Below are 15,468 nucleotides of genomic sequence, written 5' to 3' on the forward strand. Positions count from 1 at the left end.
GAGCTCCTCGACGCCGTTCTTGCCCATCTCTCGCCAAGAGAGCTCGCCCTCGTCGCCGGTACCTGTCGACACATCCACCTCCACGCCACGGCCGACAGACAATGGCTGCCACGCGTCCAGGCCAACGTTCCCGGCCTCGTCATCTCCTCACCATACCCATGTCGTACCTTCCGAGAGCTCTATGGTGCACATGACCCTCACTGGTTCCTCCCCAAGTACAAGATCTGGTTTTGCGACCGCAACCTCATGGGCAAGATCATCGTCGTCCGCTACGATCCTCGCCGTGGCTGCATCGAAGGCTACCAACTGCTCGCCGTCAGTCGTCGCCATGCGTCGTTTCAGCCTTGGCCAGCCAACAGCGACGTTGTCATTCATGACTTTCGGCCGCAGGTCAAGCTACACCTTGACAAACCAATCCTTCAGTTCCATGTCGGCGACGACCCCGGCATCCCCGCTGCGTTAACACCCCGCGTCACGTCCAAGTTCCAGGCCGAGACGCCCATGATGCTGGACAACCGTCCAGGTTACGTCTTCAGCAACCTCTCCCTCGCACGTCCCGTCAATGACGACGTGGCGACCGAAGCTCTTGCCAAAGCCTTTCCGTACGATTGCATCTGGCCCCCAAAGCCCATACCTGCAGAACACCGGGTTGCAGGCTTTGCCGCGGTGCCGACGGCTGTGGAGGCGCTCAATGAGAGGCCGCAGTCTCGAGCCGAGGCCTCGGATCGCGCCTTCCGCATACGGCAGTGGATGGATATGGCCAACTATGTCGGCTCCGACAGCCTACCGCCCATAGCAGTCATGCCGCCCCGTGGGCCGCCGCTCGGACCCCACATTGGCGAGGAGATCAATACGTATTCGACCCTGGACCCGGCCCTGTACACACCCACGGCACACAAGCCGTGGCGCGGCATCTGGGTCGGCGACTACAGCGGGCACGGGTGTGAGTTTCTTTTGATCAACCAACCCGACGACAAGGACGCGACCGACGAAGAGCTCGGGCTTGCGAGGAACGCCTTGGAGAGTGATGAGGATTGGGCGAAGCGGCAGCTCGAGGCCAGGGTGTACCGCGGCAGGCTTGAAGCCATCAAACTGACGGGAGACGCTAATGTGCCCCGCGGCGAGTACACCTTTATCGCTGAAGACCTGGGTCCCGAGGGGTCCGCCGGTGTCGCGACGGAGGAACCCTTTGCCGGAGCGCGCATCGTCAAGAGCAGGGGGCACGTGGCGAATACAGGATACTTTAGCGGTATGTTCTCACGGCTGCGCATCTCACTGATGCACATGTCACTCTACTGCATGCAGATCGGCCGGGGTGCGTGATTCGCTGACGTGCTCCAACAGACAAGTACATCCCTTCACAGCTGTTTTTGATATCGCCGAATAAGCTGGCGCAATTCTGGGTGGACTTTGGGCATATAAGCTATTTCGAGCGCGTCGACATTGACAGTCTGTTGACTGTATCATGAGCATGAATGAGAGAGGCAGGGCGGCCCCTCAGGTTACGAAGAAACAAAAAGTACATGGCTTCACGGCAAAATGGGCATACAAATGTTGGTTTTTTACCCCAGGGTAGGCGACTTGAATTTTTACAGAAGCCTGCTAGCTACCCTCTGTGACTATCTACTTTACGTCGTGTCCCTTTTCCTCCTATCACGCTTGTCCTTGTTGTTTTTACAATGTGCCGCGCATGGTTTGCCATGTGTTTCTTACCCGGTTAGCTTGACTTACCGCATCGTCCTCGACCATGAAGTCAGACCCGAGTTTCTGTTGGCCTGGGTTAGCCACGGCGACCACAGGCTCCGCAGATCATGCCGCCGTACTCGTTGCGGTACCCGCAGACGCAGGTCCAGGGGTTATCAGCATTGACGGGCTTGGGAGCCTCAACGGCCTTGGCAGCAACGGGCTTGCCGTTGGTGTTCGTGTGGGCGTTGGTGCTAGCATCGACCATGGCGGTGCCGTTGGTGTTGCTGGCGATGAGGTTGGTAAGGTTGCACATGGTGGCTTTACCTTTTGTGAATGCTTGTTTGTGTGTGTGTGTGTGTGTGTGGTATCTTGTCTTGTTTGCTTGTGATGGCTTGATGAGGAGAGGAAAGAAGACAGGACATGTTGCGCGCTTCGCCTTATAAGCAGATGCGCACAACGTCGTGTCACCACCGCTGCGCTCGGCGCATGGCGCTGGTGCGCGAGGAGGAAGGTTGTGATGATGGACCGTGGGCGTTCTTCGCGGCCATGGTCTTCAGACATGGCTGTTGATGTGGGCCGTGATGGATGAATCTGAAAGGCGCGCCGGTGATCTTGATGAGGCGTGTTGATTCGCGGGGGGAGGGCTTGCGGTACACGGTCAATAGCTTCGTGAACAAACGTTCACCGGGTTGTAACCCCCCCTCGAGCGTTGGTGTTCGCGTATGATGTTGCTGGTCTGGCAGCAAGGCCCTTTCCATTATCCTGTAGCAGTTTCCAGGCTGACGATTCATCGATGGGCGGGTCAATGACGCCATGCTCGGCCATCCCTCCCGCACAACCTCGTCCTGCCAGCTCACCGGCTGTCGACGAGGACAGGCCCGGGACGCTCCGCTCCGGTGCCTAACACCAGACTCGGAATCAACATCTTTCGCACAAGAATGGAGCTGGCAAAGCAAGAATGATAATAGGCTTTGTTCGCGCAGCACGCCGCAGGAATTCCACCAACAGCCACGCCCAGGCGGTGCTGCGCGCTGCACAAAGAAGGGCACAAAGGGGCAGGACACGTTCCCTTCGCGTTGCGATATAAGTTGGCAATTCACCCCCATTGTGCGTAACATAATCGGGAACAAATCGTACCGTCACAGTCTACATTCACCGGTCACCCTCTACAGCTTCCAATCCTTCAATTGCTTCTTCGTTTCATCGCTGTCCTAGTCAAATCTACGGGGCACACAACCATGACGTCCCATCGCAACCTCGAGGCCATCGTGGCAGTCCGCGGCCGGAACAGCCTCGGTCGCCGGCTCCTTCACTTCTGGCAAGACGAGCCATCTAGAAATTGGTCCTTTTGCCGTTCTCTCCCAGCGGTGGCCCCCGCGCAGACGACCGCTACCAGCCGACATCATGGCGAGTTTGACCTCTTGAGCCTTTCTGAGACGGGCGCCACGATGCGTTACGCCCAAGCCAATGACGATGCAAAAGTTGACACTGCCAACGCTGATGATCAAGTTGACAGCACCTTCGTCGTGCAAGAGTTGCATCGAAAGGCAGATGCCGTGTTCCTCGGCAGGGGGGAACGGCCAATCGTTGTGATGCAGTTCAGCAAGGGGAAGGACGTTGTGTCCCGCTCACGTCCGAATCAAGCAAAGCATGCCATGCGATCCCCAATGACAGTTCGCTTGATAAGAGACAGCACCGCGGAAAATCTTGTCCTTGGGAGTAACGGCTCCGTCGCCAGATTCCTCCGCATGCCCGAGTCGAATTCGTGGGTCAAGCTGGCGCGATACCGAAGCTTCTGCACGCCAGCACCGATGCATTCTCTATCGCAGAGGCCGGAGTGTTGGATGTTACTGGAAGGAGCGATCAGATCGTGGCATGCGCCCGATGGAGGAGCGCTCGCGAGGTCGCGGTGTCGAAGAACGCAGCAGTCGGGGCGAGACATGGATCTTGCCCAGTCCGTGGCGGCTTTGTCTGATCAGGGATTCAGTCCCGGATCAGTCGTCTTGGGTCGCTCAACATGTCTTCCTCGACTTGTGGTCTGTGAGATGATCGTTTTCAAGCCTCTGTCCGGCTTCTCAGAGTACCTCCACATCATACTACAGTGGACGCGATCCCTTACCGGAGGCTGGACGGTGAACGGCGTCTGTATACCGCTTAGATAGCAGACTGTTCCTCGAGGCACATGTCATTCGTCACTTCTTTGTCTCATGAATCATAAATCATTACTGTGGTTGAAGTGCCTGTCTAGTGTCAGTAATCCGCCCTCATGGACACTCCCATTGATTAAACTTACAATGGCGAACCTGCTACGCGACCGAATCCGTTGTCCGAAAAACACCAACGCCCACGGTATAACCGTCAACGCCGTGGCGATGCCGCCCAGCAACGCACCGGCCCGCGCCTCCCCCAGATTCGTGAACAACGCCCCCGTGACCAGCGGAAACGCACCTCCTAGCAGATTCCGGCAGAAAGACTGCGCGGCGAGCGCCGACGAGGCGTACATGTGGTAAATGTCGGCAAAGTAGTTGAAAGTGGCGAGGTACACAGAGTAGATGCCCCAGGTCGCGAGCCCGATGCCGAAAGCAGGCGCGATCCAGTGCGCGTCGGAGCCGACGGTGAAGCCAAAGAGGAAGAGGCCGACCGGCAGGAAAGTCGCGGTGAGGCAGGTGAAGTAAAGCCGCGACTCGGGGGCCTCGGCTGGGAAACGCCGCCTCATGAGAAGCCAGAACGAGGAATGTGTCTCGACAGGGCTGTCGGCTCGCCATTGGGGCAGGGCCAGAAGGCGATCCTGGTAGATGCTGACGACGGTGCCGACGCAAGCACCAACAATCATGGAGCCGAAGAAGTATCCCGACTGTTCCATATTCATGCCGCGTACGCGAGAAAACGCCAGCGGGATGGTGCCAAAGGTGCAGTAGAGCACCGCCCAGGCAAAGGCACACCAGAGGGAAAAGAAGAAGACGACAGGTTCGGCGACTAGCAGGTGGAACGGCCGAATCATCGATGTCTTCATCAGCTGCGCCAGGGAAGCGCGCTCTTCGTCCTCCTTCACGAGCCAGCGCAGGCGGACTGTTGTTGTCATCGCTCGAGAAGGCTGGTCGGCGGCAGTCCACTGGCAAGAGGCAAGTTTTTCGTCGCTGCCCGACGTCGTCGTGTCGCTACTGTCGCTCAGAATCTCGGGTTCCTCGAACCGACAACCGTAGACGCCGGCATCCTCCAGTGCCTTGTACCATTCGTTAAGGACCTTGGCCTTGCGCGACAGCAAGACAGACCCACGACTCTCGTCCAAGAAAAGGACGATCAAGACGACCAGCACGGCGTCTACGATGACTTGGTGCCAAAATACCCACTTCCAGGCAAGAGTCTTATTCCCGATCCTGCTCATCATAACGGCGGCAAGGAGGGGCCCTGCACCAGTGCCAGCCAGGACCGAGCCGCTGAAGAGGGCCATCGGGGTATTGCGCGTATCCTTGGTCCACATGTCGGCAATGATGCCCCCAATGACGGAGCTGAAGACGGCTCCTCCGATGCCCACGAAAAGGCGGGCGATCAGCATGCCAGCCAGGTTCGGCATGACTGAACAGACAGCCTGGAAAGCAACATAGGTTATGCCCGAGGGAACAAGCACGATTCTTCTGCCGTAGATTTCCGAGATGGGTGCTAGTACCATTGGTGAGAGGGCAAAGCCGATGCAAAACGTTGTGATGCCGGCGATCATGGCAATGTTGGACGAGCCGAGGTCCTCTGCCATGGCTGCGACGGGAGGAGAGTACGAGCCGGATGTGTATGCCGTAAGAAAAGTCGCCGCGCAAGACAGGGCCAGCACGAGATGCTTACGATGCTGGGGCCACTGCAATGGTGAGCCGAACTTGGAGTCGTCGGGACATGGTGGCAGGCGTTGCTGCGCATCCACGTCAATATCGGCGTAGCGTATACTAGGCAAAAGAGTCTCAAAGCCGAGATATCGGTAGGTGATGGGTGTGTTGGCGTCAAGGTCCAAAGAAGCTGTGGGTTGTCGGTTCTCGCTCATGTCTTCCTGCGTTGAGCGCCTGCCCTTGGACCGAGGCGCATCGATAGCGCTCTGCATGCTGTACAGGATGAGGATTCATGCGTGATATTGAGAATGATCCTCAAGCATGGAAGCCGCCAGGTAGCGAAGAGATTCGTTCAGTGGAGTGCGCTGGAGGAGAAGTCCAAGGGCCCGCCGGCCCGCAGTCGATTGGGGGTCCTGGAGCAGATGAAATACTTTGACATGACGAGTTGAATCTGAGCGCCGAGAGGCTAACTTATGCTCGTGGTGGCCCGGTGTGGACGGGAATAACAGGGTTTGCGAGCTCGCCGCAGGGCTCCTACCATGGACGTTTACAGCACTGTTGAAGAACTAGAGAGGGCGGTCAGGAGGTGGATCTGGCGGAGAAGCAACAAGGATCATAGCCCATGCGGTGTCGTGATGGTGGACTGGGCGCGTTGGAGATCGAGTATGCGTACAGCGGGTAGGCTTGCGTGCCTTGTGGTCAATTTCCCCGCCCCCTTCGTCATGCGCGAGGGTCCTGCCTTTTACGGCGCGAGCCATCTTGTCGCTTTGCATCTCCAGGATATTTCCGGCTGCACTGCACAGCTCAGCCGCCCAGGAAGTCCGTGGGACAGATAGACCAGATGTCTGGGCCTTGTGGGGAAGGGCGGAGAACACTTATTGCCGTGTATTTCCGCCGTGGCCGACGTTCCGCGAATGGTTCCGGGATGGGAGACCTGACGACAGCTATCATCAGTAAAAAAAAAAAAAAGCATCTTCACGAAGAGGTATCTGCCCTTAGCGCATGGCTGAAGATAATTGGTTTCAATTCTTTTTTTTCTCAATGCAGTCTGTTTCTTATGCTTCCGATGTATCATCTGACAACCGTTCATCCCGAAGTCTCAGATTCTAAACTCAAGTTTGCGAGTCAATATCAAGCGCAGGCTGCCCGGCACCTATGTACGCGCGGAGACATCAGTTCCATTGCTTGGAAGCTCCACCGGATATTTCTGTTGGCCGTTGACAGGATGCGAATACTCGTCGTGGCTCGAAGCGGGAATGGACGTCTCGTGGTATGCCCGGGCTTCCTGGATTCCGCCTGAGCCGTGCTGGCTGCCCTGATGGTGCAATTCGGCCGGAAAACCGGCAGCGGGGTCGGCCGCATACCGCATGGGGTAATCGTAGGGACCGCGCTGGGCAACTGTATCCGTGGCGGGAACGGGAGTACCTGTAAAAGGCGGCTGCTCGTCTTTGTTGCGATTTTCCTCGTTCCAGTTCCGCTGGGTGCTGACATAGTTTTGGCAAAGCTCAATGACTTCATTGTTAGCCTTTCTTCTCTTGTAGCAACGCTTGAGGCGAGGCACGACTATGGCCATCATGAAGAGAAAAAGCGCGAAGACGCCGACGGCAGCGATGATGATCACGACGTGCTTGGTTTCGACCTTGTCCTTCGCCTCTGCAGCGGCAGCACTGGTGGCTGCAGGTTCAGCGATCGACCTAGAGGCAGGGGCAGTTGCAGTCTTGATAATGGTCTCAACGACAGTGGACACCTCATGCTCCTCGGAGGTTCTAACTTCAGTAGAGACTTGAGTAGCTACAGTGGTCAGGATGCTTCTCCTATACTGAGCGCTGGCGCACGGACTCACAGGTATCCACGAGGGAAGTCACGGGCTGGTTTGTGACGGTGCCTTCGGTAACGGTTGTGGTCGTTGTGATCGTCCTTGGACCATCAACACTGTGAGGACGATGCCACTCCAAGGTGGTGCTGGTGAAATAAAGAAGCGTGACTGTCTTGTCTCGGTTGCTAGAGGTTACAATGGTCGTGGGGTTGCCCCACTGCCAGTTGGGATCGGTAATGGTCAGGGGATAGTCGACGTCCTTGTCGTCGTCAGCATTCTGGCGCTTATGGTTGCCCTGAAGGTATTCGGAAATAGCAGCGGGCTTGAGAAACTCTGTGACAAGGGTGGTCTGCAGAAGCTTCCGCTGCCTGGCAGAGGCAGCCAGAGGGGTAGCCTGGTCACTCTGAGCGTGCTGGTTGTCTTCATTGTTCTCGAGGATCCGCTTGTGGTCAGAACTAAGGCAGGTCAGAAGCTAAATAACCAAAAATATGTGCAGGAGTTACGCGGAATGACTCGTACCTCGGACTGTTACGCTGCAGAAAGAGTCGGTCCTTGGCAAGCGCATCGACTTGGTCTTGGTAGGCCATTCTGTCCAGCAGGCCCACCAGAGTGTGGTGGTGACGATGAAGGGAGGAATGTGTGCGACCCTATGAAGAACAGTTTTGGATGCGTTTACAAGGTGACGAGTGGTGCTATCGTAGGAGAAGGCACAGGAAAGGGATGCACCAAATGCAATATCTGCGTCGGCGGTTGTATGCGGAAGGAGAGAACGAGGTTTTGGGATCGATACCACAAAGGTTGTTGCTCATGTGCAGGTAGTAGGGAAGAAAAAGACTGTATTCACTAAGGCAGCTGTCTGCCTTCTGCCGTGTTGCCTGCAGAGGCGTTTGGGCCATGGCACGCGTGAATAGGGAAGGCACGGTTGAGCACGAAGAGGAAGTCGCCATGCGAGTCTGGTGGGGACCTCCCAGGGGTTGTTTCCTCTGCGGTATCACTGTCCTTCTATGATAGAGCAGAGCAAATGCGGATGAAAAAGGAAATAAGAGCACTGAAAGAGCCTTTCTTCTCGTCGATTGCTGCGAGTCCCCTTATGTTTGGTTATCGTCACGCGATCCCCCCCTCAGCGTCGGCCTTCGAACACCAACCAACCTTGTAAATGCCCCGTTTCGTCCCCTCAACTCCTCACAGGTCCCTTCCTCAACCACGCTGCCGTCCTCCAAAACCAAGATTCTCTCGGCGAGCTGCATCATCTCCCGAGCATGCGTCACAATGACAACCGCCATGCCAAATTCGCCCGCCTCGGCTATCAGCCCTCGAATCGTCCCCTTCACCATCTCCGCAGTCTCAGCATCCAGCGCGCTCGTGGGTTCGTCCATCACCAACAATTTCGGCCGCCTCGCCAGGGCTCGCGCGATACACACCCTCTGGGGCCTGCCCTCCCCGAGAGAGTCTGTCCCCCCCTCGCCGATGAGGGTGCTGTAGCCTCCAGGCAACGAGATGACGAAATCGTGAATGCCGGCCGCTCGCGCTGCATGATCGAGACTCGCCTGGCTGCGGAGCGGAGAAGCATCGGGCAGACCGTATGCAATGTTCTCGGCGATTGAGGCAGGGAAGAGGAAAGGGGCCTGGGGAACGAAGGCCATGGCTGAGCGAAGGTGGTGTTGGTCAATGTCCAGAAGGGCCTGCCGGCGAAGGTGAGCTGTGGGCGCTTCTCGAAAGAGACAAGGGTCGGAGGCGGCGGGGAGTAGATGCCCATGAGGAGAGATATCAGCGTGCTCTTGCCACAGCCCGAGGAACCGACTATGGCTGTGCAGGTGCTGGCCTTGATTTCGAGGGAGAGGTTGCGGAGGACCTGATGCGCGGGCCGAGATGGATATGTAAAGTTCAGATTCGCCATCTTGATCGGAAGAGGCGAGGCAAGCTTGCCAAGCCCCGTGTCGAGGTCTTCCTCGTCAGAGGAATGTATTGGTAGGGCGGCGTAGTATAGCATCTGCGCTGCCGTGGCTCGAGCTGCGGCCAGCTGAGGAATTGTTCCGAGTAGAGATCCTGCTTGGCCCATGGTGAAGAGAACAAGGTTGGACACCTGCTGAATCTGCGCTGTCCCTGCCTCGTACGTGCCCACAAGTACCATGGCGTAGTAGAACACAAGAGCCAGCAGAAAAAAGTTGACGGCTTGATACAGGCCGAAGAGAGGCGAGGTGTACGCCGCCCGCCGGATGCCGAGCTTGAAGGTGGACTCAGCCGACTTGTTATACTTTTTTGACATGTAAGCCTCGAGAGTTAAATTCTTGACGACGCGGATATTGTTGAATGTCTCGGCCAGCACGGCGCTCGTGTCTGCTGCGCCCTGGTTGCAGGTCGTCTCCCACTTTGTACTTGTGTAAGAGAAGGCCTTGACAGTCGCCATGATGGCCGGGCCACCTGACAGCGCAACCAAAGTCAGTTTCCACTGCACAAGCAGCGCCCAGATGAAGGCCGTAAGCACCATGAACGTGACGACAATGATGATGGGGGCAAAGCGGCCGACGATGTTCCGCATCTCCTCGGCGTTCCTGTCCATGCACTCCGTAATCCGACCAGCTGAGTGCTTGGGCTTATCGAACCACAATCTGGGCTGCTGGAGGATTCGCTTCAATGCCTCAATTCGCAGTGCATTGACCCAGGCCTGACCCGAAAACTCCATCAGGTATCTGCCCAACCAGGTGGAAAGTCCATCGATCACTGCAACAGCCACCATGACGACGGCCCATTTCTGGCCGACTGAGCGCTGTACGTCCTCATCCGCCCAGAAGGTCTCGAGGAGGCGGGTGAGGGCGAACGCGAAAAGAGGTCCGGAGACAGCGACGACGATGCAGAGTATGATTCCAGACAGGAGCTTGAGGCGGTCAGGATTCGACAGTTGCGCCCAAACCGAGCGCGAGAGCGCGATGGAGGACGGGTTCGGTAACACATTCTGTTGCGTATCGGCCATCACCATATTTGGGCGAGCAGCTTCAGGTCCACATCGGGTGTCGAAAGCCTTTTTGTCAGGTGGCAGAGGGTGAGAAGTTTGCCGCCATGATTGCCGACTGGCAGGCGTGCCAATCCGAAGATGTTGGATGTTCACTCCCGCCATCTGCACAAGGTCCAAGCTGTGCCTCCAAGAAGACGTGGTTTCATCGTAGCCGCTACTCATCGGTCGCGCACGTGCTTTTACCGCCCCCTTACGGTTCTCGTCAAGTACAGACGCCTCTCCGTCTGCTACATGCCACGACAGACCTCGACTGAACCTCATTCGGCTCCGAGAAGGGGTGTCCCAGATCCGCGTCATTCTAAGTTCTGTTGCACGTGTGGTTCCATGTCCGAGAGAGAAAGGTCGTGACGAATGACCGGTATCGGGCCTCTCGAAGGCCTGGTCTAGTTCCCGCATGATCATCTTTCCCACGAAGGATGATTCCCTAGGATTTGATACCAACGAACTTTCATTATCGGTGAATGACTCTTGGAGTGGCGATGGAATGTCCGCCGAACCCTCGCTTTCGATATCCTCGTCATGCAAAGCAGAAAGAAGTGCGGCAAAGAAGCCACCCTCGTCGACAGAGATATCTCTTCGGTAGCCTTCTTGTACGAGACGACTCTTCTCCATGACGAAGACATAGTCGTCGTCCTTGATCTGGGAGACATCATGCGTGATGATGATGGTCGTTTTGTCCCGGCGCCAGACGCGGATAGCCTCCATAACGAGAGTCTTACTAACAAGATCAAGTCCGCTTGTAACCTCATCGAGGATGAGGATAGAAGGGTCGCGCAGCCTGGCACGGGCGAGGGCGATGCGCTGCTTTTGCCCCCCACTAAGGCTGTAACCTCCAGTGCCAACGGGTGTATCGAGCCCCTGATGCATAGCGGCAATCGTTGACTGTAGTATGGCTGTGTCGCAGGCTGACCTGACCTCGTCGAGGGTGACATCGTCTGGAGATGGGTGGCCGAATGCCACGTTGCGGAAGAACGTCTCGTTGAACAACACGCTTGTTTGCTGGATGAGAGTAATATTCCTTCGGATCCATTCGTCATCAAGATCTTGGAGAAGATGATGGTCGACCAAGACGGTTCCAGTGAGCGGTTCATAAAAGTTGACGAGAAGATTGCCCAATGTGCTTTTTCCAGAGCCGCTTTTACCAACGATGAAGCACGTCTCGCCAGCACGAAAACGAAAGGATGATTTCTGGAGGACAATCTGGTCGGGATTCGAGGGGTATGCGAAGCTCACCTACCAAACGGTCAGTCTAGAAGATCTCCACACATGCAACGGTCGACTTACATCATTGACTTCAATATCCCCAATGCAGCAGCTCGGCTTGTGGGTGCCAACACGCTTCTTTCCCCTGTTAACATACGCGCCAGTCTGTCGAAGCGACTGACCAGCCGCCATCCCCTTAGCCAGTACAAGCCACTGCGGCATTAGATTCTCAATGCCCTGCAGGGCAGTCAAGGTGGCATAGAACGTCGTCAAGATCTGGGCCGGGCTCGCGCCCTCTTGCACCAGCACAATCCCATACCAGAAACCCACCGCGAACAGGCTGACGACCCAGAACTTAGCGTAGCCCATCTGCACCGCGTTGCAGTGCGCCTGTACGAGGTATTGCTTCATCGAAGCGTTGATAGAGTTGAGGTAGTGCCATACCTCTGTGTCGAAGCCGTTGTAGATCTTGACGAGGTCGATGCCCGTGATCGACGAGTTGGCGTACTTGGTCGCTTGGGAGAGGTGGGCCTTCTGTAACTGGATGGCGGATTGGAGGCGACGAGTTGCCAGAGTGAGCGCAACTATCGAGATGGGAACAGTGGCGAGCAGGACCAGAGTGAGCTTCCAGGACATGTAAAAGCTGACGATGAGACAGGCGACGGAGACGACGATATCGCTTATGAGAAAGCCAAGAACCTGGGATGTGGCGATTTGTAGTTCACGAGTTTGTCTGCCATGTTAGATGCCATTGATATCGGTGTGATCACAAGAAAGGGAGACTTACGACTCGATCCGCACGAGAAGACTGGAAACGCCCTCGGACTGGGAGTCGTACCAGGACATGTCTTGTTTAAGGAGGCTCTTGAACAGTTGTTCGCGAGTGCTCCTGGCCTGCAGCTCGCCGAAGAGAACCCAAGAGGCGAAAAAGGCGGTGTTGGCAGCCCAGTGACCGGCTCCAAGCCCGCAAAGAATTACACTCAGGGCTGCCGTGCGTTTAATAGTCTCTGGGCCTCCGACGGAGCCGTCGGCAACATCGACGGTATACTGGAAGAAGAGACCGAGAGTGACGGCCAACGAAGTTTTGAATGCCCCGATGGCACATGAAGCGATGACTGCCGGGACGAGAGCGACACAGTGTGTCCATCTGGTGAAAGCAAAAAGATCTCTCCACGATACTTTGACAGCTGCGGCAGACTCCATCTGATCTGGATCTTTGGAGATGTTATGCGATGGCTGTCGTTTACGATGAATTCAACGATCTTTCGTCTTGAACGATGGATAATTTCTTCGACCACAAGTGTTGTCGGTCCGTTGAATATCCGATCTTTGCGATGGAGGCATATCTGAACATGAGATTGATTGGAAACAGAAAGAGATGGAATCATGTTCATGTGCCAAGCAGATTGGCAACCAGAGCAGGGCTGCGCGTAGGAACAAGGAACGATTCGAAAGCACGAGCATTGCGGCAGGTCGAGAGATTATTCAGGTTGAATTTTGGCCGAGGACCAGCTTTCATTGTGGTGGTTAGGAGTCTTCATATTGTTCTGGGCGCCTGTGGGGCCAGGTGTTGGGGAACAATCGTACACCACAGGGGAAGAAGGTCCAGCTGAACAGCACACTTTCCTGATATGCGCTCATGATTAGTATGCACAGTGGATGTGAAAGACTGAAATGTTTGCGATTTCTGCGTTGGACTGTCCAATAATTCCGTGATCGTCGTTCAGATCTGGGTATAGAGCAGCCGGAATGCAGCAACGATTTACCTTGGAGGTAGAGCTTCGTTTGGTATCGACCAACTTCGAACTGGGCGTAGGTGCAATCAAAACACTCGTCTTGGGAGTAACGAGGTTCAAAGAGGACATCTCTGGTCACACTTGAGACACAAAGAAATCAATAGCTCCAACCATTTCTCCATGTTGGTGGCTAAGGGCGAGGTGATCCCTCGATATTGCAACCTCAAAGCCATTCTCGTGGTGTGTGCCACCATTTCAGCCTGAGTCGCTCGATGCGTGTGCCACCGAGGCGCCCAGCGCCACCATGGCATGTCGGATCAATCAGATGATATGGCGCCGTGGTTTCCGGAATGGTGTCGCACAGTTTTTGCAGGTAGCCGGAGTCGACGGAGTCAGAGAGATCTGTGCCCAAGGCTTGTCATTTCATTCATAAACCACCCGCTGCCTAGCTAGATGCCTTCTTGGCCTTCTCCGCCTGCGCCTGCTCATAGATCCAGTCGTTCAATCCCTTGCGGTTTCGCGCAATCTCAACGGCGTAGAACTGCATGCGCGGCACAAAGATGACCTCGTTCTGGCCGTACTCGAACTTGGGCCCCGTGCGCATCATGGTGCCAAAGTTGTAGTCATCGACGCGCTTGTCGTAGGCCATCATGAAGTTGCGCCACCTCTCCTTGCCCTGCTTGCTCTTCATCTTGTCTTCGTCGATCGTCTCGGCGGGGTCGAAGTCGGGAAAGTCCTTCAGGAGGTGCTCGTAGATCTCGTCGTCGAACTTGGTCAGGCGCAGGGTGGAGCCCTTGACCTTCTCGAGGATGGACCAGTACGTCTCCATGTGCTGAACGGCCTTGACGGCAAACTGCTTCTCGATCTATTGGGAGGGCGCATCTTTTATTAGCATTTGCCATTTTCGTGAGTAAAATGGAGGCAGGCGCGCTCACATCCTCGAGGTTGTCGGCCTCCGCAGCATTGAAGTTGGACGGGACGTTCTGGGGTGTGAGCTGAACGTCGTCGATATCCATGATGGGCTATGTCCGTCAGATAATTTTGCGGGTGTTCTTCTTTTTCTTGGAAGGTCGCGATACTGCTGTGTAGGGTTGTAGTTGATGTGCGGAAACAGATCGGCTGTGGTGTTGAGGTTTGCGCAAATCTTTGACATGACCAAGTGTAGGTCGAAGGTGGGGTGTGGGGTTCTGGCACCGTCGAGAGCCTTCACCGAGCTTCGGTGTACCGCGGGACAGCACAGTTATTATGCACAGTATTTCGAGTGAACATCACTGTGATGACGACATGTGAACTGCAAACCACAAACCACCAGAACACCACAACATTGAAGTCGCGATACAAGCACCGTGCGTCTCAATCTTGAGGCCTTCTGCTTCCCGAGTGGTCAAAAATCTTTTCAAAAAAGTTCCTGAATAGAATTTCAATATCCAATATTGGTGCTGCTACTCGTCATGCAGCGCACACGGAGATGCGATTACAAATGACCGACCTGTCGTGCGTTCTGAAACTCAATCCCCAAGGTTGTGGATGTCATCTTCTCATAAAGTTTGTCAACGGAGAAAGGCAAAGAGGTTAAGTCCATCAAAGCTTCCCAATGTTTATTTCGCGTCACAATATATAAGTATAAGATCGGACCCAGACCTGCTGAAGTCGCTCACAACCCTGCTCCCACCCCGTGTCGAGCAACATGAGTAACAGCCTCCTGTGCCATCATCTGCCAACCCGATCTTCAGATAATCAGACGATATATAACTCGACGATGGATTTCTTGAGAGAACTCGCACCAATCCGGCTTGCAAAACGTCAGCTCGAAGCCGCTGGCCCTCCCCCCTACGAAGCACATCTTCCCACAGCCGACGAAGCTTCAGACTCCAAACAAAGCTCATCATCTTGGGCAATTCGCCGTTACCTTCCCCTGAATTCAGCTCTCGATGCAGCACGACCCGGCACATTGCAGATGAGAATTCATCCAGCCAATCAGCTCGTCCCCGAGCACCAAAAACGTCCGGGCCAGCAAACTTGGGTCGCCTTCCTGCGCATCGATACGCCGGATCTTCCTCGGCTTATGAGAGAAGGCTTCCACTGGAGCAGCGCCAATGTGGACAGGGGTGGAAGTTACATGTCGGAGACATACAAAAATTTCCCAGACCGCGTTGTCGAGGCATTTCCTGGCCACGCAATTAAGTTTTGCGTACGAAT

General features: G+C 55.5%; 6 protein-coding genes across 6 annotated transcripts; 1 reads left to right on the forward strand and 5 right to left on the reverse strand.

Annotated features, from left to right (window-relative positions):
* Window positions 1-246: 246 nt before the first annotated feature.
* VDBG_03969 (F-box domain-containing protein) lies at window positions 247-1,469 on the forward strand (the record flags this gene model as incomplete). Its single annotated transcript, XM_003005970.1, has 2 exons — window positions 247-1,249; window positions 1,345-1,469. The coding sequence occupies 2 exons, from the start codon at window positions 247-249 to the stop codon at window positions 1,467-1,469; spliced, it is 1,128 nt and encodes a 375-aa protein (XP_003006016.1).
* Window positions 1,470-1,780: 311 nt separating this feature from the next.
* Window positions 1,781-2,247, reverse strand: VDBG_03970 (predicted protein; the record flags this gene model as incomplete). Its single annotated transcript, XM_003005971.1, has 2 exons — window positions 1,781-2,010; window positions 2,142-2,247. 2 exons carry the CDS (start codon window positions 2,245-2,247, stop codon window positions 1,781-1,783), a joined length of 336 nt encoding a protein of 111 aa, XP_003006017.1.
* Window positions 2,248-3,661: 1,414 nt separating this feature from the next.
* VDBG_03971 (drug transporter) lies at window positions 3,662-5,773 on the reverse strand (the record flags this gene model as incomplete). The annotated part of the gene is made up of 3 exons (XM_003005972.1): window positions 3,662-3,829; window positions 3,980-5,439; window positions 5,524-5,773. The coding sequence occupies 3 exons, from the start codon at window positions 5,771-5,773 to the stop codon at window positions 3,662-3,664; spliced, it is 1,878 nt and encodes a 625-aa protein (XP_003006018.1).
* Window positions 5,774-6,654: 881 nt separating this feature from the next.
* VDBG_03972 (predicted protein) lies at window positions 6,655-7,904 on the reverse strand (the record flags this gene model as incomplete). The annotated part of the gene is made up of 3 exons (XM_003005973.1): window positions 6,655-7,271; window positions 7,345-7,772; window positions 7,837-7,904. 3 exons carry the CDS (start codon window positions 7,902-7,904, stop codon window positions 6,655-6,657), a joined length of 1,113 nt encoding a protein of 370 aa, XP_003006019.1.
* Window positions 7,905-8,405: 501 nt separating this feature from the next.
* VDBG_03973 (multidrug resistance protein) lies at window positions 8,406-12,736 on the reverse strand (the record flags this gene model as incomplete). Its single annotated transcript, XM_003005974.1, has 4 exons — window positions 8,406-8,999; window positions 9,119-11,563; window positions 11,615-12,266; window positions 12,321-12,736. 4 exons carry the CDS (start codon window positions 12,734-12,736, stop codon window positions 8,406-8,408), a joined length of 4,107 nt encoding a protein of 1,368 aa, XP_003006020.1.
* A 666-nt stretch (window positions 12,737-13,402) lies between these two features.
* Window positions 13,403-14,377, reverse strand: VDBG_03974 (DUF757 domain-containing protein; the record flags this gene model as incomplete). Its single annotated transcript, XM_003005975.1, has 2 exons — window positions 13,403-14,134; window positions 14,205-14,377. 2 exons carry the CDS (start codon window positions 14,283-14,285, stop codon window positions 13,715-13,717), a joined length of 501 nt encoding a protein of 166 aa, XP_003006021.1.
* Between the last annotated feature and the right edge of the window lie 1,091 nt (window positions 14,378-15,468).

This window comes from Verticillium alfalfae, genomic scaffold (assembly GCF_000150825.1).
Source record: "Verticillium alfalfae VaMs.102 supercont1.4 genomic scaffold, whole genome shotgun sequence".
Classification (NCBI taxonomy): domain Eukaryota; kingdom Fungi; phylum Ascomycota; class Sordariomycetes; order Glomerellales; family Plectosphaerellaceae; genus Verticillium; species Verticillium alfalfae.